Below are 22,366 nucleotides of genomic sequence, written 5' to 3' on the forward strand. Positions count from 1 at the left end.
ACATACCACACCACACACACATACAACACACACACAAACATACCACACCACACACACATACAACACACACACAAACATACCACACCACACACACACAACACATACACATGACACACACAACATACACGCATGACACACACATACCACACACACAAATTCACACACCACATACACATACCACACACACCACAGACACGCATACACATACCACAGACACACCCACACATACTACAGACATACACCACACACATCACAAACACATACACCCCACATACACGGCACACACACCATATGCATACACCACACACACACACACACACACACACACCTATGAGATGATGTTGCACCAGACATTAAATCTGCCATTATCTTGAACTTGGATGGCTCAGACTCCAGAACTTGAAAAAGAAATTTCTGTTGTTTATAAGCCTTCCTATACATAATAGCAGCACCAAAACGAACCAAGACAGTCATATTGAAAGCATTGTTACAGACAACAGCCGGAAGATGGATGCAATCCACGCTCCCACAGACAGATAAACCAGCTGTGGTCCATGAGCACCAGGAATAGTCTTCAGTCTCCAAAAGGAAGGAAAGTCTGCTGCGTACTGCAATATGGTCCACTAAATGAATGAAGCCAGCCCTGAAAGGACAAAGCTGTCAGCCTACCTGCAGGAGGGGTCCCAGGGACAAGGACTGGACATGAAGGACTGGGGAGGGGTGCAGTTTACTAGATGAATTATGAAAGAGACGTGGAGATTGGTCACACACAACACCAGTGTACCTAACCCCACAGCACAGTACATAAGAAGTAGTCAGGATGGTGAGTTTTGCACTGGGTATCTCCATGGTCCCCGGGGTCTCTGGAGAAGTCAAAGAGTGTGCAAGACTGTTCAGAGCAGAACTCTGAATGCATGGTGCAGGCACACAGGAGTGTCACTGCAGGATAAGTGAAGCAGCTGTCCTGGCAATCACGAGACCACCCCCGCCCCCTTAATGCTCGCCCACAGTTCAAAAATGCCTGTGGGATAGTGATCTGAGACCCAGCTCAGGCGTCACAAGGAACCCTGCTCCCGCTCCGCTCTGGGTCACCACTGGCATGCTCTCTACAATCGACTCCCATCCCCCGCTGAAGAAGGCCACCCTCTTAATCTTAGCTAGAGGACCCCTCATATCTCAAAGATCACCAGCCCTCCCTCGAGATCATTACAAGTTTCGTCTTTCTTTTAACTCGCTCGGTAATATGACCAAAGTGAATTTGGTCTGTAAATTACAAGGCTAACAATCCAATTTCTGTCCTGCAGATTAGCTTAGGGGGCAAAGGGAATCGGTGGCTTTCGGAGAGGTACTTTCTCTTTCATTGGACTTCCTAGAACCTGGCCCTTTGCCTTTGTCTAAATTGTTTTTCTGAGTGCTTGTTCACCCAATGTGATAATAATGACAGGTAAAACCTAGAAAGTGGACTCCTGTCACCAGGCACCACCCTGGGCACTTTTGCACATCTACTCATTCTTTCCAGTCACCACTGGAGACAGCTACGACTCTTACCAGCACGTCCATTTTTACAGCGAGGCACAGAAGGGTTCAGCGATTCATGTAAAGTCACACAGCCAGTATGTAGTAGTACCTGGGTTTTAATCTAGGTTACCTTACTCCATCACCAAAGTGCCAAAAGACACATGCACACAAAATCTACTTATGATGCAATCAAAAAACACTTAACATACTTCTTTCATCTTTGATTTATTTTATCACACACACATATATATATAGCTATATATGCTTCCTTTAAAACATTGGGGCTTGTATTCTATATACGCTTTTTAAAGCCTACTTTTGTATGTATGCACATGTGTGCACATATGATCATATACATCCAGAGACCAGAATACTGGTCTCGGTATCATTTCTCATTGTAAGTCCCAGGCATCCACCTGTCTGCCTCCTCAGTGTGACACTATAAGCAGGAGACACATCTTTTTTTTTTCCAGTGTGAGTTCTGAGGATCAAACACTGGTTTGAGGATCAAAACATTCACAACGGAGCAGTCTCTCCACCCCTAGAATCTATTTTTTCACTGAATCCCTATGTTATCAGTCATCTTCTACAACTAAATTTTTTTAAAAAAAAATACTATACAATGGGGCTGGAGAGATGGCTTGGAGTTTAAGAGCACTTGATGCTTTTCCAGAGGACCCAGGTTTGGTTCCAAGCACCCGCATGGCAGTCATCTGGAACTTGAGTTCCAAGCGATCCCATGCCAACTTCTGGGATTTTTGATCACCAGGAATGCAAGTGGTGCACATATATAAAAGGAGGCAAAACATGCGTAGAAATAAAGTTTAATAAAACTAAAAAGGAAAAAACACAATACTATACAATATTACATGGTATGAATGCACCCCATCCTATTCAACTAATAGTCTGCTGTTGGACATAGCAGTTCTTTCTTGTTGTTCATTATTGATAAATGACATGTTTCCCTTCACATATTGTTAAGTAAACATGCTTTGATACCATCTGGTACTGTTCTCAGCTGTAAGAATCTGCTAGAATAAGTGTTTGGTATCTTTTGTAAGGCTTTAGGGTATAAACTGCCAAAGTACTCAAGAACTCTCACCCTACAGACAGCAATTTCTAATTCAAGCTTCTTGTCCCTCTGGGTGGGGGGACTACAGAGGTACCTATGCCAGGAGGGGGAGACTGTAGAGGTCCTTATGCCTGGGGGTATACTTAGAATTCTGTCTCTTTTAAAGAACGACTTCAATCCCACTGTCAAGGAAGAACACATGCTGATTGGCCAGTAGCCAGGCAGGAAGTATAGGCAGAGTGAACAGACTAGGAGAATTGTGGAAAGAGGAAGGACAGTCGCAAGCCAGATGCAGAGAAAGCAAGATAAGAATGCCTTACTGAGAAAAGGTAGATAAGAATTATGGGTTAATTTAAGTTGTAATAAGCCTGAGCAATAGGACAAACAACATATAATTTATATGTCTTTGTGTGTTTGTTTGGAACTGAACTGCTGTGGGACCAGGCAGGACAGAAACTTCTGTCTACAAATGATGCACAACATGGGACTCAAACCCACAACCCTAAGATTAAGTCTCGTGCTCTACCAACTGAGCCCGTAGGTATGTCAGCAGCAAGAAAGATTGTTTGTGTGTGTGTGCCTCATCTGTTTGCCTGTCTGTCAGCAAAGATTACAGGCTGGAACATGCAGAAATCCCCCCCCCCAAAAAAAGAAAAATACAAAAAGCAAGAGTGAATAAGAGAAGAAGAAAGAGAGGAAGCCACAGATGTTGGTGTGAACATGGCCACTGGGTTCCTCACCTGGAGACACCTGACCAGAGCTGCGGCAGAGAAATGGGTGCCTCTCTGATTCCTCAGAGACGCCATCCAAAAGGCACAGACTGAGAACACACTGAGAAACTTCTGCTGACTTCAGAGTCTCTCCATGACAAAGTAGGATGCTGCATGAGGCAGGCCCAGCCCAAGGAGGTGAGAACTATCCACACTCCCTCCCTTACTCTTGTTGGTGGCTAATGGCCCCATATGTGGCTTTGCTTTTCCACCACACCAGAAGACTTTCATACCAACTCAAACCTCAGCGACCAAGAAATAGACAAACGCTCCCCTGCCTGAACTCTCAGGCAGTCTCTGCAAGTTCTGAGGTTCCCTGTGCCTACACAAGTCTTAGAAATCTTAGCTGAAGCCAGAAAGTTGGGGTCTCCGATGGAATAGAGTGGGTCCCATTGTCCTCAGGTTCTGCTCACTACACAGGTTACCCATTACATCCCCACTAGATTGCCAAGTCCAATACTACACTAATCCATTTTTTTTAAAAAAGCCACAAAATTCCCATTGCAGATGACAGAAGCACATGAACATTAATGCGCTTGCCCAAATACTATGTGCCCACCCACAAGAACACAGCTGGCTCAGAGGAAGTGCCCACGTAATCTTTATCAATGAGTGAATGAGTGAATGCAGGAAGGAAGAAGGGTTTGATGTCGCCACCAAGGGTAGAGTTCCTGACCAAGAAAATAAGAGTCTCTGGGCGAGATGGATACCATTCCAGCTAGATCAGTCACCTTGACTAGGGAGCACCTCTAGGGAGGAAGGCTCAGCTTAAGCCATGCTAAAGCGTTAGACGGAGTAATTAGTCCTTTAATGAGATTTTTCCTTCCCAGAATCCTCACCTTTAGTGCAGAAGCTTACAGACCAGGACCACAGCCAAGCAGGTTCATAAGTCTGACTGATTCTCTGAATTATTCAGATAAATGCCTAACTTCCCTTTTTAATCTCTTTTCTAAGTCTGCTTCCCTTAACCCTTCAGGCTCCTCCCTGCTTTCTCACTCTCTCTAAAGATCTCCTCTCCACCATGGGGCTGCTTCTTCGTCTGTGTCTGACTGTGCCAGCTTCAACACATGGCTTTTTCCTTCTCTCCTCCACCACCCCTTTCCAGGCAGCTGCTGAGATTTGGTGTTTCTATGCCTTGCACTTTTCCTTTTAATACTAAGAAAACTGCCTTCGTGGTTACATTTGAGTTTATTCTTAAAACCTTGTATTGGTGAGACTAAGAACCCTAAGGAGGACCCCAGTTTGCCCTCTATTGCCAGCTGCAGTGAGTGGCAAGGACAGGGAGACAGTGGTGCCACCCCATCAACCTGGGACATGGACACAGAGATAGGTTCTGTCCCCAAATGAATAGAGTAGGTCACTTGCAAAGCTGTGCCAACTGTACTGACACCCAGGGAGAAGCCAGCCCACACCAGGCTCCAAGCCCGAAACCATACAGCTAACTCTGTTCCCCAGGATATCAGGTTCTTACATCCAAGGCTCTCCACACAAATCTGCGCTGAGTCTGTGTTTCCAGGCCCTGCTCCCTAGACAGTAAGCGCCACATTGGAAGGCCAGCTGGCTGTGGCAGCAGCAGCTAGCTCATCTGAGATGGCATCTCCCGGACATCAGCACTCATGATTAGACTCATTAGTAGCTGGTCCCCCACGAGTGAAATGCCACTGCTTCTGACTACGTATGTCCCTGCATTTGCTGTGTAGCCACGTGTGCCTGAGAAACGCCTAGGATCTTCCCGATCCAGAGTTTCTACCACAGTGCACTCCAGAGAAACAGTTCAATGCCCCCTGGAGCCTGGGAAGGGAATCTCCAGAGGACAGTGACCAGGCTTCCAGAGGGCTGTTTCTACAGCCAGTATCAGTTACACTCAAAAAGCTGAGAAGATTGAAGAATTGTTATGATCTTAATTTTATCCATTTACTTAAAGAGCAAGCAGATAGTTCATTTTTATTATCACTAAAACCCTGGGAACCCACAGCAGCAGCACCAAAAGAAGCCAAAGGCCTGAATTTATGATTGGTACATTCTCATTGCTATGCTTTTAGTAAGTGTGAACAGTGAGCATCCAGACCCAGCAAGGGAGCAAGCAGTGTGTGTGTGTGTGTGTGTGTGTGTGTGTGTGACCCAGCAACGGAACAAGCAATGGGTGTGTGTATGTGTGTGTGTGTTGGTACATTAGTTAGTAATCAGCTTAACAAAAACAAAACTATGATTTAGTTCTGGTAGGCAGGCTGCCTTAGCTATGCAGGACCATGGGATTCCCACATGACTTCTTATCATAGAAGGAAGATGCTTTTCACCTTTCTCGTGGAGTTCCCACACACACACCCATCTCCTCTTTCCCAAAAGGATCACCACCAGTGTGAAATCACTACGTGAAGTTCTGTTATCACCAATATCTGACCATATGGAGAACACTTCAGAGTGACCATCAGTGTGGGCTGGAATGCAGTCCCCGCCTTCCCGTGGTTATAACAGGGGGTGTCTCTTTCCACAACACACCTGTGATATTGTCATAACTCCGGAAATTCATTTCTATGTGGTCCCACTCCAAGACCATGCAGTTCTCCATGCTGGGCTGAGCGATGGCCACGTACACATCATTCTTAGAGTTGAACGTATCTACTGACACGGACTGGTAGGGCAGAGTCTGATGAACAACGAAGTCTGGGGGGGAGGGGTAGAAAAACAAATATCAGTTCATACAAACCCTGTGAGAATCCCAACTGCAGTTCTCTGGCTTTGCATCATCAGCGTAGGTACCTGGGGAGGAGCGGGGAAGGTGGGGCCAGTCCACTCCACACTGGCCCGTGGAATGCTTGGCTCTGGAGATTCTGCAAAATGGGACTGTCAGGCCAGTGGAGTTTTTTTATATACTTTCTTTTTTAAAAAAAAAGATTTATTTATTTATCACATATGTTAGAAGAGGCCATCGGATCTCATAGATGGTTGTGAGCCACCATATGGTTGCTGGGAAATGAACCCAGGACCTTTGAAAGAGCAATCAATGCTCTTAACCTGTGAACTATTTCTCCAGTCCCACCAGTGGAATTTTTGACACTGCTTCCTGGAGACAGTGTCACAAGTTACTAACAAGATCTCAACTGTCTAAGTGGATCTGGGAGACCTGACTTTCAGAAAGCCAGGGCAGGAAGAAGGCTGCAGGAAATTCATGAAGTGGCATGCTGTGTTCTAGTAAGTTCTGAGAATGCTACACTTCTAGCTCTCTCAGAGCAACCCCTCCGGGAAAGAAGTTGGCTTAATATGGCTACACTTCTCAAACTCACAAGAAATAGGGATCCTGTGGTCACTTGTCATTTACATTCAATGATACACACCCCTATGGGGAAACAGCGCCTCTGCAGGCCATAGTGAGTACTACACTTCCAAACAGGGCATGCATTAAGTCTGGGAATCTTCTGCAGGGATGACCCCTGAGGAAACGAGCTGCCTGGACGTTGGACTTGGTGTGCTGTGCCTAGGGTCTAGGCATCAGGACAGAGCAACAAGCAGGCAAAGAATTCTGCAGGAACGCGTGCAGCACAGTGGCATGGGTCCTCTTCTGTCTCCTGAGGATTGAGTGGTCTTCATCCACGCTGAGTCCATAAATGACCACTAACTCTCTGTGGAACTTTGGGTATGGCACAGAATTGCCAAGGGGCAGAGGGGGGTTGCCCACGGAGTGAGCATAGCATACACACACACACACACACACACACACACACACACACACGCACGGGGGGGGGCATGTGGCACATATGCTTAATCCTAGTCCTCAGGAGGTAGAGGCTAGCTCCCATTTCTCTCCCACCTGTGCTCGCAAGCCTCTGAGTCAGAATGTGTGTGTTTTACAGAAGAATAAAAGGTTTCCCTTTCCCCCTTTACTGAGGAATCCTGCAACAGAAAAGATCTACCACACTGGGGGCTGGAGAGATGGTCCAGTGCTTAAGAGGACTTGCAGCTCTTGCAGAGAACCCAAGTTCAATTCCCAGCAGCCATGTCCGATGGCTCACAACTGTCAGTAACTCCAGCTCCAAGAGCTAGCACACCCTCTTCGGGCCTCCACGGGCACCGAGCATGCACAAACCCATAGGCATACACACAATTCAAAATCAAAAGACAGTTTTGTCTGAAATAGTTCTACCTGGATTCAGAACTTACACAAATCAAGCTTCCATGACCCTATTACATTTTTTTTTTCAAATTAAATTCACCGTTTCATGATATTTCCTATCTGGCATGGCACAGACTGTTCATCACATAAATGACAAATCCTTCGTAGAAGACAGCTCTACTGCCAGCATCAGAGGAAAAGGAAGGAAGGCTCAGGGACAGTGATTGAGACAGGTGTCTAGACGTTCTGAGGAAAGGCACTAGACAAATTTAAATACCTTTTCCTACCCACATCTGAACCCGACTTCCACAAAGCCAAAGGCGCGGTCATTGTAAAGAGACCTCAAAGGACCCACATATCGAAGGGATACCAATTTCCTAGTGTTAAAAGATTAATAGTGCGTTCCGCCCTGAGAGCCGCAGCTTCCATTCACATCAGATCAAGTTTATGATGTCAGTGGGTCTCTTACAATTTCGGCCTTTCTCCCACTGGAGCCCACAGATTTTTACAGAGTTCTATTTATAGAACTTGCAGAAAATAAATTATACATGGTGCGGAGCCTATGGGGAGAGAGAGTGCGCATTAATGCATTATTTCTCTTTGCATTTTCATCAGCCTGAACAAGGGAGGCTAACAGGACAATTAGGATGCAAAACTCACTCCCTCTAAGGAATTTAGTGAATTATCCCCCTAACATGGGATCATCGGTGGGTAACAGGAATCTCTGCCTGGTTAAAAATAGCCTTGAAGGGGAGGGTGTGGAAGGATTGTGATTAATCTGAAGAGCTGAGACAGCTTGGTGGTGGCTACACGCTTATTACTCCCCTCTGTGGAGGAACAGAGTGGTAGCAATGGCCTTCCTCTCTGGGGCCAAATCAGGAGCGATCAGATGGAAGGAAGCCATAAAGTGACCCTGAGCTCCCTCAGTGAGTCTGGCTCTCCACCCTCCGGGCACACTCTCACACACACTTTCAGAAGCCAGGACTTGAGATGAACAGAAGACAGGAATGTCAATACCCTCACAATTTATTGACCACACACTTATGTGGCAAGGGCAGCGTCTGGGGACAGGACGCCTTGTTGTATCATCACCCTGAAAAAGAAAAATCTTGGAGCGCAGCTAGCATACCCATGAGCCTCAAGGCAACAGAAACAGAACAGTCAGTCACTGCTTACCTGAAAGTTCTATGTGGACTTTGCCAAGGAGTGGGAACCTTGTTAGCAAAAACAAATAAGCCCAAAAGATGGCCCAAATGTTTGAGAGGACGCACATTGTCCCCAGAAATTCTGGGACTCAGGTCCTGGCTGCTCCAGTTCTAAACAGTCTCCTTCCCAATGAAAATGTTCAGTCCCAGAACACAGTAAGAACCACCCAGAAGGCCCTGAGGTCAGAAATCCTATTTTCTTATATAAATGATGCTCTGTTCCCAGAACTGCAACAAAAGCCTGTGTCATCTTCTCCAATACGGACACTGTGACCAGGTGTGAACAGAGTGACGGGAAATGCCATCATTTAGAGAATTCTCCAGAAAAGAACTGAAGGAAAAGCCAAGAGGAGGCTCAGAAAGCTATAGTATAGCACTTAATGCCAAAAGGTCTTAAATGACACCTTTTTGTACAAACGCCACAGACCATGACCTCTGATTTATTGCACTGCCCAGATAGCACAATAAATAACATCTTAGTGGCTAGGCTGAATAACGGATACCCGCCAATCACACAGCTGAACACAGCCCACCTCTGTGGTGCAGGAAAGTTTACTTGCTTGAAATTTCCAGTGTCCCATAAAAGAGCAGAACTTGTGAGTTCCTCTAGTTGCTGACATACATGTGCACATGTACACAAACACCTAGAATTCATTTCTACGTGGTGGGTTTTGGCTTGTTTGGAAGGGAGCAGTAGATTTTTCTAAATACGATACTTTGTTCTTGGGATATTGCCCGTCTTCAGGGTTTCTTAGCTGTACTCTGAGCCCTCCTCCCCACTGTTCCTCTTGACATGCCTTCAGGCTTTGTAGATAGCAACTCCTAGCTTCGCCGTTTATTCCCACCAACATCTAGGAAGCAGGCTGCACACTGTGGGTTGATCCTCTCGCCTTGAAAATCCGGCTTCAGAAGCCGCGGAAGCCTGCTTGAACCTTTCAAACGGAGGCATCCCCTGCCCTTTACCTGCGGGGAGCTGGAGGGAGTCAGCATTTTAATTTTATTCCGTAACCTCTAAATATGTGGAAATGGAAACCCGGAGGTGGGCTCTGACAAAAACAAAGTCAAAATCTACCTTTGCAGTTCCCCTCGTGAATGTTTTCCTTTAGCAAGCACTCGCCGGCTCACACGGTCTACTCTGTCACAGGCTATAATTTCCCTACTTATCTCAGCCTACTTGAAATGGAAAATAACTTAGAGATACAAGAATCTGGTATTAAACTTATAATAAGTATTATCTTACTGGGAGGCGGGAAGCCAGTGACAGTAAAAATATCCAGACTTCTCTGTGTGTCTGTCTTTCCATGCAAGGCAAATCAAATTCTTAAGTCTGTATTTCAATCTTCAAAGAAAGACAGACAGACAGGCAAGCTGGGGAGCTAGCTCACTCAGAAAAGTAGTGTCTGCATATGAAGCCTTAAGTTTTCTTCCCCGGAACCTACGTAAAAAGCTGGACATGGTGAGGCGCACTGTAAGCTCAGTGCTGGAGAGACAGAGCCAGCTAGACTGTGGGGCTCACTGGCTATCCACTCCAGCCGAATCAGCAAGTTTCAGACCATGAGAGATACTGCCTCAAAAAGCAATCCCGAGGAATGGCACCCCAATTCCATCTCTGGCATCCACACACCCACGCATGCACATACATGAACATGCACACACACTCAGAATTGCACACACAATTAGAGGGAAGAAACAATAATACAATTGGAAGATTTGGATTTGGCAATGAATCAAAATTAAAACAGGCTTAGCAAAAAAAAATTACCTGTAATACCTAGCCTTTGGGAAGTTGAAGCAGAACAATTGCTTCAAATTCAAGGCCAGCCTGCTCAATGTGACAAGAATTAGGCCAGCCTGAGCTACATAGCAACACCCCATCTCAAAAGGGGGAGGGATGAAGAAAAAAAAGGAAATTAAGATTAGAGCCAGGGTGGCTAACAAAATCCTTCCTATCTGTTGAGATATTTTCCCAACCAAATTGATGATTTATTTTGCGTGTGTGTGTGTGTGTGTGTGTGTGTGTGTGTGTGTGTGTAGGCCAGAAGACAGTTGGTAGCACTCAGTTCTCTCCTTCAAGCACATAGGTCCCAGGCAGTGAACTCAGGTCACCAAACTTGGCACAAGCACGTTTACACAATAAGCCACTTTGCCAGCCCTGGTTCATTTCTCTAAAATGACTTCGACCAGAAACATCTCCACTCACTTTCCCTCATACGCAGGTGGCAGTCCAGAAGGAAAAGAAAGAATTATTCTGCGTGTCCATCTCTGAGGAGACAGGCATCTCTGAGGAGACAGGCTCTGCCTACCTGTGGTGGTGCACTCATAGTTGAAGCTGGTCACATCGTTGAGCTTCTTCTCCTGGTACTCTGGTGGCCCGATGCACAGCACATCAGACACAGTGGAATTCGTCATCTTCAGCCATAGATACAACCATTTGGCTTTGCAGTCACATTCAAACTTATTACCCCTTAAATCTCTGGAATACAAAGCACAAATACACACACAAGGAAGCAGACGCGTTTGATGTGTTTTGGTAGTAACATGAAACGGTGGGGGTTTTCAAAGCCTGATACATTTAAAACAATCCAATTAAGGAATTTCTTGAAAATTACTGTGTTTCATGCATCTTATTTCTTGTACTTATTGTTATCTTTATTGAGTATTCCTTGATGCACGATTTGAATGGAACGGCATACAGACAGTTCTCAAAGATGAGACAGCATCCCTCTTAGAATTATCTCAGTGCAATGGTGGAGGTTGGAAGGGATGGGAGAACGTCCCAATATAGGTTCCCAGAGACAAAAACAGGAGGTAATAGGAAGACAGTGTTCATAAACAAAACTGGATCATTCCAGGTCTTATTAAACAGAATCCGGTACAAAGTGCTTACAGTCACAAGGCTTCTCATGAAACTTGAGAAGGCAAAGCAGATGGAAAGACTGCTCGGGGACCACCTATCCAGCAAACCTAATTTACCATCGGACACAGGGCATGGTATCTAATGGATGGATTCAACACAAGGCAATACATATGCTGTTCCTCCGTGTGCGCTACTCTGTGAGAGTACTTAGTCAAGAGCAAAGGGATCAGAAAGACAATTGACTAGGGCCTGTAACCAGCATACACAAACCTAATCTGCATGACTTACAGTTCAATCAGAGAATCGAGATCACTAAAGACGTCCCTTGGAAGTGCTTTGATGTGGTTGTTGGCCAAAGAACTAGAAAAAGAAAGGCACATTTTAAAGTGGTTACCACTTTCCTGCCAGTCATTCTGAAGTCCTTTAAGAACATCTAATGATTTATGGAGACTCTGAGGCTCTGCATCAAAACATGGTGCAATTCATGGCTTTGATCAACACCCAGAGAAAGATACAAGTTCCATTACACCAGACAACTGGATTCTAATGTAACCTTTTTTTTTTATTTTGAGATTTATTTATTTATTTATGAGCACTTTATTAAGCTCTATGCAAAGCTATTAAACTACAGAAGGCTTCTCTGGTTCTTGGAATAAAAGCCAAAGTCCTAGGCCTTGCGGAGCAACAAAACACCTTTAATTCCAACCCTTGGGAGGCAGAGGCAGGTGGATCTCTGTGAGCTTGAGGCCAGCCTAGTGTCTGTAGTGAGTTTCAGGCCAGCCAGTCCTAGACAGTGAGATCCTGTCTTGAAAAAAGGGAGGGGGGAGGGGAGAAATGCCAAGGTTTCATTTCAAGGTATGTAGACCTCTCTATAGTCTAGGAACCTCCCCCATTAGGTGAGACTCCACCACCCACTACTCCAACCCAGCCATAACTCTGTCATGGTTCCTTGGACTCCATTGGAAGACGGTCATTTGCAAACTAGGTTTTAATTATTTGTTTGCTTCTTGACTGGGTACCTTCCTGACACAAAAGCAACAGAGACTGCTGTCTGTCCATGGTTTTCCCTCACCCCCTGAACAGTGCCTTGAACTCAGCAAGCTGGGAAACTTGGCTGGTAAGGATGGATATGCTACTGTGGGAATGAATGAAGCATCAGTAGGAGACTAACAATGGAAGATGTACGAGCTTTACCTAAGAAGTTCTCTTATGGTCATCAAAGCATACTTGGTCATCTGTGTTTCTCAAATGGACGCAGCGAACACTCTTTCCCATGAAGACACTCCACACTAACACGCTAGAATACCGTAAGATCTCGGGGAAGCGGCATGTTTCGTGAATAACTGGCTGTGAGCAGCTTCATCTTCTCATCAACCAAGGCTGATGAGAAATCAATTCCCTTAGTGTTGAAGAGGTTACTGAGCCCCCAGCCCACCCCCACCCCCAGCTACAGCAACTATTAGGAAGAGAACCAGCTCCTGTTGATTCAGGATTCTGTAGTGCCCTGCCGCCAGTCAGCCGAGGATGGATGCCCACAGTGCAGTGTTCTTGCGGGAAGATGTTGAGTGTGGAAACAATGTACATCAAGTCTATGCTTTCCTCAGACACCACAAAGGAATGCAAATTGGTAGAGAAATGGATACTTTCTTCTAAAGTTTTCTTCTACTCGTGAGTATAAACGGCAACATGTTTAAACAATAAACGTGCAGGTAGTTTATAAAACAGTGAGTCATTCCTGGTCATAGCACGGTCATGGCCCATCCCGGAATGATTGGTAAATAAACGAGCACTCCTACCAGTCAGCGGGGTGTAGTAGAAAGTTTAAGCTCCTTTTTACTCCGAATATTCTTCCTTCAAATACCGACTGAGAATGGGAGGCCAACGGTTCCTAATTATTCCTCTTCCCACTCAGGCAGCCATAAATGGATCAGAATACCGTTTCATGTGCTGTTTTACCTTGCTTTTCTTGATGAGGTACTTGCACAGTTTTTGATGTGTTGGGAAATAAGCTGATTATGTAATCACACTGACCATACACTGGGGTAACTTTTGGAAACTTTAGAAAGGGTGGGGTGTTTGTTTTGATATGGAAAGCAAAGCAAAAACAAACAAAAAAAAAACCCTTTATCTAAATATCAGTTAATGATTCAGCTAAAACTGTGGTTACCTGGAAGCTATCACACTGAAATGGTAATAATATAATTAGAAACGGCATGACCAAAGCAAAACAAGAATATTTAGCAACTGTTCCAAGGTTGCAATTTAGGTTTCAGAAGTCAGCCCTATATTCTACCCTGCCCATGCTGAGAGGTTAACATTAACATCCTCCGTTCAGTTTCATTTAGTCTACAAACACATAGCACTTACTTCATTTCTCAAACTATTTAATAGCTTCCCGTCCCCTGGGTTCTATAAGACCGCTGGAAAACAAATGTCCTAGATTTTAGTTACAGATTGGCACTGCTCCCTCTATGCTTTGGAACCCGGCTCGTGTTTTAATATGAACGCGAGTATTCAAATGTCTGGAAAGTTCACAAAAGGCCAACACCAAACATCTCGTTTAAATGAGAAGACTTGGGGTAGTGACTTCCCTAAGGAAGTGAGTGAAGTTTGGAGCTGAAGCTTTCTCTGTGTGTGAGGTTTAAAGACAAGATAAGGGAAGTTCCCTCTATAAAGCAATGTGTGAGCTCTGCCTGTAGCCTGTGCCTAACATCAATGGCCGTCCTTCCCAACTTTTGGGATCCACATTTATCTGCTCCAGCTGTTCCTTGCCAGACAGCCATATCTATCCTTTCGGCAGTCTGTCTGGATACTCAACTGGCCAAGAAAATTTATCAATCCAGAGAGAAAGCCAAGATTTTTTTGGACTGGAAGGATGGAATTGGTATTGTCATTGAGGAGGAAGAGGAAAATGATGATGATGATGATGATAGTGGTGGTGGTGATGATGGTGGTGATGGTGGTGATGGTTATGGTGAGGATGATGATGATGGTGAGAATGATGATGACGATGAGGATGGTAAGGATGATGATGATGATGGTGAGGATGGCGAGGATGATGATGGTGATGATGATGATGGTGAGGATGGCGAGGAGGATGATGATGATGGTGGTGATGGTGGTGATGGTTATGGTGAGGATGATGATGATGGTGAGAATGATGAGGATGATGAGGATGGTAAGGATGATGATGATGATGGTGAGGATGGAGAAGAGGATGATGATGATGGTGGTGATGGTTATGGTGAGGATGGTGAGGATGACAATGATGGTGGTGATGATGATGCCAGTCATATCCTTGGCATTTACTGGGGGGAATGGGGCTTCTGTTTTTACAGCCAAACATCATAAACCTATTATGTATATCAGCCATCTACAGTCAGTATAATCATCATTATCTCAAGAATGAGGAAACTAAGGGTCAGAAAAGCCAGGTAATATCAGTAAGTGATGACCTGGAGTTTTGAACCCAAGCCTGAAACCTCAGTCCATGAGCAGTAAGGGCTCTGGCCTACAGCTTGACTCTGAGAGACGCCTGCACTTCCAAAGAAAGACAGAAACCCTAGAACACAGCAGGACACAATCCTCCTCCATGCACTGTGTTGTCAAGAAAGCTTCACTTTCTCCTGGCTGCTCCCTCTCCCCTACCTCTCCAGCCCTCAGCTCAGGTAGGGCTTCTGCTTGGTGGCCCCAGAACCCAGGTTCACTGTGCCCACTGGCAGATGCCTTCACCAGGATCATTGTGGCTGAATGGGAAGACTCCTACGTCCCTACAGTATGGTCGGGGTGACACTCAAAGGCGCCACCATCCCTGCCCGGCAGCCAGAGGCAGCGCCCTCCAGTTTCCTCAGCTGTCTTTTTAATCACAGGCGGATGACTATGGACATAGGACCCGTCATCTTCCTCAGAAAAATCCTCCAAGATGCATATGGAGCCCAAGTCTCGGCTACTAAATGACTCCTACATGACAATGTCCGGTTTTACATTTTCACAAACATAGCCATTCTTTTTGTCCAATCTTATTCATTTTTCTAAGTGTGTGCCCTTGTTTCATTCCGATATGCGGATCAATTCAGATCAATTCTTTTTCCCGCTTTGGTCTCTTGGCAAGCCAGTAAGGAATCAGAGATCTTAGCTGAAACTACAGATTAACCTAATGTAACAGAAAAAGCGACTTTCATCTCACGGGAGGACACTTGATGTCTCTGTGCCAATTTACCCTCTAGCTGATGTCCTTCGCTGAGTAGTCCTTCGCTGAGTAACGTAAGTCTCAGCTCCCAATTCTGCAGAATAGGAACTCACAGATGATCATAAAACACAGAGAAGATCTTTGGGCACCTGGCACCTGGCACCAAGTGAGTATAAGAACCATGCCTCCATCCCCCTTCCTCCATGATCACAAGACCCTCACAGCACTGAGGGGCTCTCACTTCACATGGAGTCACATGGGTTCCCATGGTGACACAGGATGGCGGAGACCAATGTGCAGTTGGTCATCACAGTAAGTGTTGTCTGACAGCATAGGAACCTCTTGGGTGATCCGGAAATGAGTTTCCTTTGAGAGATATTGTAAATATGGAAACGTCAAGGGAAACTAATACTGCGTGTGTGCATGTGTGTGTGTGTGTTTGCACATGCACGTGTGCACATGTGACCACAGGAGCCGTCCACCCTATTTTTTGAGACAGAGTTTCTCCCTGGGACCTGGGGTTCACTGCTTAGGAGAGGTTGGCTGGTCAGCAAGCTCCAGGGATCCTCCTGCCTCTGTTTCTCCAGCACTGAGGTAACAAGTATGCACCATAATGTCCGCCTTTTTACATGGGCTAGGGGGACCCAACCATGGGCCTCACGTTTGCACAGCCAGCGTTTTACAGACTGAGTCATGTCCCCAGAACAGAGCTCAGAGAACTTACAGGTGAGTCAGATCACGGAGGCCCCGAAAGGCATTTCTCGAAATGGTTTCTATTTTGTTCCCTTCAATGAACCTAAGGAGAGAAACAACATAATATAACCAAATTCCCTCTCCTTAATAACCCCAACAGATGATCTACTGTGCTTTGGCAGTGACATCGGAAAGCACTCAAGAAGTATCGAGACTCCCAAGTTAGTAGCAAGCTGCGCTAAACTCCATGAGGGAGCCGGGCGTGTGAACAAGAACACATGCACGCCAGCTTCTCCGCTCCCTCCAGATCAGCATAGATGTCTCCAAATTCAGAGCTGGCAATATAGCTGATAGCATCTTGGGTGTGAGGAAGGAAGAACGTACCTGCACGGAGGCCAGAAAGTCTCCCATCTCTGCGACACTGGAAAGCTTCCAGGCACTTTCCCCACTCCTCTTACATTGCCCTGTGCCCGGCTAACCATATACTTTTGCTAATACCATAGCCCCTAGAAGGAGCCCCATTGTTTCACATCTCTGCATTTTAGTTTCCACTAGGAAGAGTTCCATTACACATGGTTTCCAGCGAGCTTGAGCTCACCCTGTCCTACACAGCCTCATCCCTAGGCAAACGGTGACAAGGCAGGGATGTTCCCGAGCTCTGACCGATGCTAGAGAGCAGAAAGGACAGTACAGGGAGCTGCGCTGACTTTCTTTGAGCTGAGATGGTACAGGGCTCGCGTGGGGACAGTGACACTCAGGATATGACAGGGATACACTGCGACTGTTCGCCGGGGGCCAAAGGGCTAAGTCAAATGCTAGCAGGTCTTTGACGAGATGGTCCAAGGGGAAGGCTTTGCCGCGTCTGCGACACAACTGACAAGTTAGTTCTCCCAGAGAGAACTCTCCGATGCCTGTTTTTAAAAACTCTGATGTCTGTTCAGCACTAGACTTGAGCATTCCCGAGAAGCTAACTTTCTCCCTGAAGCCCTGGGTGGCACATGAACCCCCCCACCACAGAAATTCCCAGGTACCCCACAGCTATCCATGGATTTTTGGCAGACCCCTGTAGCTTCACCCCTTCAGCTGCGACACTCTTTCCACATCAAATACATGCCAAAATACTGGATTATGAGCAGGTTCTCTGGAGAAAGAATTCCTGGGGAGACCTTGTTCCGGGAGACTTCACAACAGCAGAGAGCTCTTCCTACCTGGGTTGTGTCTAGAATACCAACGCCTACCTGTTCACCTCAGATAAGACAGCAGGCTTTGCAAATCCTTTGAATGCTAAACAAGGGAATCCCAACTGATAGCAGGATTAGCATTATTACAGACTCGCCCAACACAGGCTGGGGCAACTTAAGGGGGGCGGGAAAGACTGAAATAAGAACCACGGCTAAGTTCGCTGCTAGAAGGGGAAGCGGTGTGTCTGAAGGGGGCAATAACCCCCTCTCCTGTTTTTCTGTTGTTTATGCTTTGGTTTGGGTTTTCATTTTTAGGTAAAGGAAAAGGAAATCTAATCAGACCCTCAGCAGAACTCACAGGAGATAGAACGAATGGGATATGGGACAGCTGGATACAAACCAGGCAGTTTACCCCCAAATAGGGAAACTCTGTTTAAAAATAAGTAGCCCTGAGAACCATCCAGCTCTATTTCTGGCCCATCAGCAAATCCATGCCTAGTTATGGAGGTAAAAATACCCAACACAATTTCCAGCCGTACTTACTACATGACAAATTAAATGTCAGCTGAGAATGAATGAGCCAGCGCCTCCCTCCTGAGCTTTGTCCCCAGCCTCCTCCTGCCCCCACGCTGGGAAGAAAATCAACTCACAGGCCAGTGCTGGCAAGAGAATGGTGCTTTCTGCACCCCATCCCCTCCACAGGACACAACAAAGAAAGCCCTTGGAGGTACCAAACTCTCAGCAACACTTACAGGTATTCAAGATGAAAGAGGCCGGCAAAGGCATCGTCGCGGATCACCGTGAATGAGTTAGAATTCAGCAGTCTAAAAACAAGGCAGGCTTTAGTAGAGGCAAAAAGGGCAAGTCGTGTGGCAAAGCCATTTTTCTTAGGTGCTGATCCGTGGGCAAATGAAGGCTCTTCTCTGCCTAAGGACAACCCGTTAGGTTCCCAGCTGTCCTCACCATTGTGACGGGGACAGTGAGGAAGGGATCCCTTGCTCTCTGAATTTTCTTCTATCTCCAGTACAACCTTTCTGCCCCCATCTTAGAAACTATGAATCCCGGGAAATATGAACTGGTGGGCATTATTCAAAAACAGTTTTCTGCTAGGCACAACTGAATTCTTCATGACGCACAAGAAATCATGGAATCACAGACGTATGAGGATCTAATCCAATTGTATTCTAGAGATATTTGAGCCCAAAGAAGACAAGAGGGTTGACCAAAGTCACACAGTGGGGACAAAAAAAGCAAAAACCCATTCTACCATGCTAGACATTCTCAACGGAAATAATCATTCTTAAAAGGTTAAGAAATCTCTAGAAGATTATCACTATGTAGTTTTCTATTTGAGTAGCCAGGTAAATACTTTTTATAAATATTATAGAGACCACCTAAGTTTATTTAGCCAAATAATAGGTAGGCTATACTATTCCAAAAGAGTTGAGAGTTAAAGTTGTGATTTGTTTATGTATTTATTTATTATATAGGTGTATGGCATGTTTGTGGGCACACATGTGCCACAACACATATGTAAGGTCAGAGGATAACCTGAGGAGTCACTTCTTTCCCTCCACCATACAGGACCCAGGGATCAAACTCAGGTCATTAGGCTTGGCGGCAGACACCTTTGCCTACGGAGTCACCTTGTTGGCATATGAACTGAGATTTTAATTGGTGAGTTTAATGTAATAGTAGGTGTAAAACACACCAAGAAGAGAACTATCAATGGCAATTTACTGAGGATGGGTAGTGATTTGCGCCTCTGTCTTTTTCTATAGTGCATTGCCTGCTGTAGTTACAGGCTCATTGAGTCCAAGAAATAGGCGAGCATCTGTGTCATGTACTCACAACTGCCTGCTGATTTCCTGTCTTGTTTATGTGATGCTAAGGATGGAACTTTGTATGGTAGACAAATGCTCTACCACTGAGCTACATACCCTCCATACACACACCCCAGCCTAGAGAATTAACATTCAAAAGTGACTTGGGGACATTTATTGTCATTATCAAACATCAACTGACTTGGGTTACAGGGTCCTCATGTTCGAGCACTCATCACAGTGACTTGGGCATGGTTCACTAAGAGGAGCCGGGGCAAATGTAGCTTTGGGCTTCACGCTTGGACCCTCACTCCATGGATCAAGGCAAGGTATTTCCATGTTCTGAGCATCCATTTCTTCATCTCTCAGATTGGAAAACCAAAGTACCTTTCCCGAAGAGATGCCATGCCAGTGAGGTAGAAGCATGCACACCTACAATGCCCAGTATGCTGCCTGCCTGCATGTATGCGAGACAAACTGGAAGTGCTCTTCGAAGAGTTATATCGAGATTTTCAAAGATAAATTTCTTTAGAGGTGAGATGTTTGGGGAAACTATTCATTGAGGTGAAACTCTGGTTATGGCCAATGCAGCCTCCCTCAATTGCCTGATCTCTGAGTGGGATGTACCACAAAGCCCGGAGAAGTTGGTGGAAAGTCAGGTGAGAAAGTGGAGCAGGACGGTGGTTCAATGTGGAGTCAGCAGGGGAGACTCTAGCTGTTGTATTACAGGAAGACGAGACCACCCTTCAAGAACCACACTATGGGGACCCTATTTTGCAGAGAATATTCCATACTCACAGCAGCTGCAGGGAAGGCAGATGGGAAAACATCCGGTCCTTGATTTCCAAAAAGGTTCCATTGACTAGGCTCCTACAGGGCAAGAGAAGGGCAGAGGGATGCCCAGGTTGCTTTCAGGAAATGCCAACCCAAGTTTGCAGTTGGCCTCATCCTCCCCCTGAGCTTCACCCTATTCCTCCCTGGGATGAAGCTACATGTGTTTGGCCATCGTCTCCCCAGGAAACAAGCTGACAAGAGGCAAGCTGCCTCCAGTGCACTCGATCAATAGGGAGACTCCTCGGGCTAACAGAATCCTTGGTCTGGCTCCTTGCACAGACACTGTCAGCTCAAAATAATCCTGTAGCTTCCTTCATTTCACCCCAGGAGGCCCTTGCTGAAGGTGGGTAATTACTTCACCTTTGCCCAAGGTTCTGTTTGTGCAGACACAAAGTTAATGTTGGCCCAAGGAACTCCGGGGTAGGATTAAGTATCCCCCCCCTCAGAAGCATGCGTCTCAGGAAGACACTCAGAGCACTTCTGATTAAATGCACTGTGAAAGCCTCGGGGAAAACTCAGAGACACCTGAACTTGCCCAAGAAGGAAGAGGCAACACCATCTGCCAGATAAATAGTCAACTCCAGGAAGAAGCCTGGTTGCTTCGGCCTCAGGGTCTCCTGCCCTTTCTGGCCACAGCAGGGCTTCCATACGCTATTGGAGTTAACATGCAGAACTCTTCGGCTTTGATCATATCCCAAAAGCTTAATGAGAGAAATGCTAGAATCCCCCATGTGATCTAATTTATCAATAGTATGAGTCAAACAGGCCTGCTGTTCCCCACAGCTTACTCTCCCAACTTTTTACAAATGTAAACAGGACCCAGGACCTATCCATCCCTGGCCCATGATGATGTTTTGCTTTGGAGACAAGGCACGGGAATGATGACAAGCAGGAAAAAGCACAAGCAATGTTATCCCCAGGACTCCCTCACCCTCAGGATTCCCTCCTCTACAACCGTGGGGGGGGGGGAGGGTGCCCCCAGCACCTTAACCTGGAACAATGGGCTGTCCTAGCAGGACATGTCCCAGGAATAAGATAACCCCCTAAGGTCCCTTCCATAGTAACATTTTGTCAGTGTGATTGTGTGAGACCAGTTGAAGGCACTTAGCAAGTGGACAGAGGACCCCTTCTGATTAGTTCTGTCCGTGCTGGTAATATAATCTTCTGTGGAGAAAGGTGGAAAAAAGAGGCCCTCTTGAACTCAAGGCAAGAAGTCGGGTGGCTTCCTACCGTAGAGGTTCAGCTGGACGCCTCATTATCCCACGGTACTTGGAAGCCCTCTGGTTTCCCCTCTTTGAAGCCACGTGGAACACCCCTCCTTTGCCCACGCCAGCCTCTTCCCAATCTGCAGTGTGGAGAGGTCCGGAGGGTGGCTGCCATGAGGCCTCACCCATTCCTAGTTAGTCCACTCAATCCGGGCACATTCAGCTACCCTCCAGTCACGCACACACCCACCCAGCAGCACAACAGAACCACTCAAAACTTTAAGGCACCCCCAACGATCATCCCGGGGCGCGAATTACAGGCTGTGAACTCTGGTGCAAAGACCCTACCCCACTGTGGGCCCTGAGTCTGCAGTAACATCAGTTCCCCCAGGTAGATCTAATGCAGGTGGCCACGGGCCACAATGAGAAACTGTCACGCGGACCTATCTGGATTCCCGCACTCTGTGGTTCTGAGTCCCCTAGCCTCCCCGCGGCACAGACTCCACCCACGTCCCGTAGTGCGCCCCCAACCCAAAAGCAAAGAAAGAAATTAGGGAGCAGGGTCAGGTGGCGCTGCCCCAGCACCAGCCGCAACTCCGTGGTGGCGGCCGGCACAGGGCAGGGCGGGGAGGGGATGGAGGGGTCCCACTCACAGGGAGCTGATGTCGCCAGGCACGATCCTGGGCACCCAGGAGGAACCCACGCAGATGATGGACTCCTTGGTACAGCTGCAAGTGGCGGGGCAGCGCGCCAACCGCCTCACCTGCGCGCTCGGCGGGATGAGGCACGCGGCGCTCAGCAGCAGCAGCCCCAGCGCCCCGCCGCCTCTCCGCAGCGCCATGCCAGGACCCCCGGTACCCGCCCGGGCCCGGACCCCTGCTGCCGCCACCGCCCCGCTCCGCGCGCTC

At 46.7% G+C, this 22,366-nt stretch overlaps 1 protein-coding gene across 1 annotated transcript in view; it reads right to left on the reverse strand.

The window, feature by feature from the left end:
• The window catches only part of Lgi2 (leucine rich repeat LGI family member 2), a 30,226-nt gene extending 7,866 nt beyond the window's left edge, over positions 1–22,360 (reverse strand). Inside the window, exons 1-7 of the mRNA XM_005366023.2 lie at positions 22,112–22,360; positions 20,218–20,289; positions 18,349–18,420; positions 16,447–16,518; positions 11,822–11,893; positions 10,980–11,149; positions 5,860–6,024 (exon numbers count right to left, since the gene is read on the reverse strand). Of these exons, the coding sequence (XP_005366080.1) occupies positions 5,860–6,024; positions 10,980–11,149; positions 11,822–11,893; positions 16,447–16,518; positions 18,349–18,420; positions 20,218–20,289; positions 22,112–22,299 (811 nt within the window). The 5' untranslated portion in view covers positions 22,300–22,360. The remainder of the gene's footprint in view (positions 1–5,859; positions 6,025–10,979; positions 11,150–11,821; positions 11,894–16,446; positions 16,519–18,348; positions 18,421–20,217; positions 20,290–22,111) is intronic.
• Positions 22,361–22,366: the final 6 nt, after the last annotated feature.

This window comes from Microtus ochrogaster, unplaced genomic scaffold, assembly GCF_000317375.1.
Source record: "Microtus ochrogaster isolate Prairie Vole_2 unplaced genomic scaffold, MicOch1.0 UNK5, whole genome shotgun sequence".
In the NCBI taxonomy this organism is placed as follows: domain Eukaryota; kingdom Metazoa; phylum Chordata; class Mammalia; order Rodentia; family Cricetidae; genus Microtus; species Microtus ochrogaster.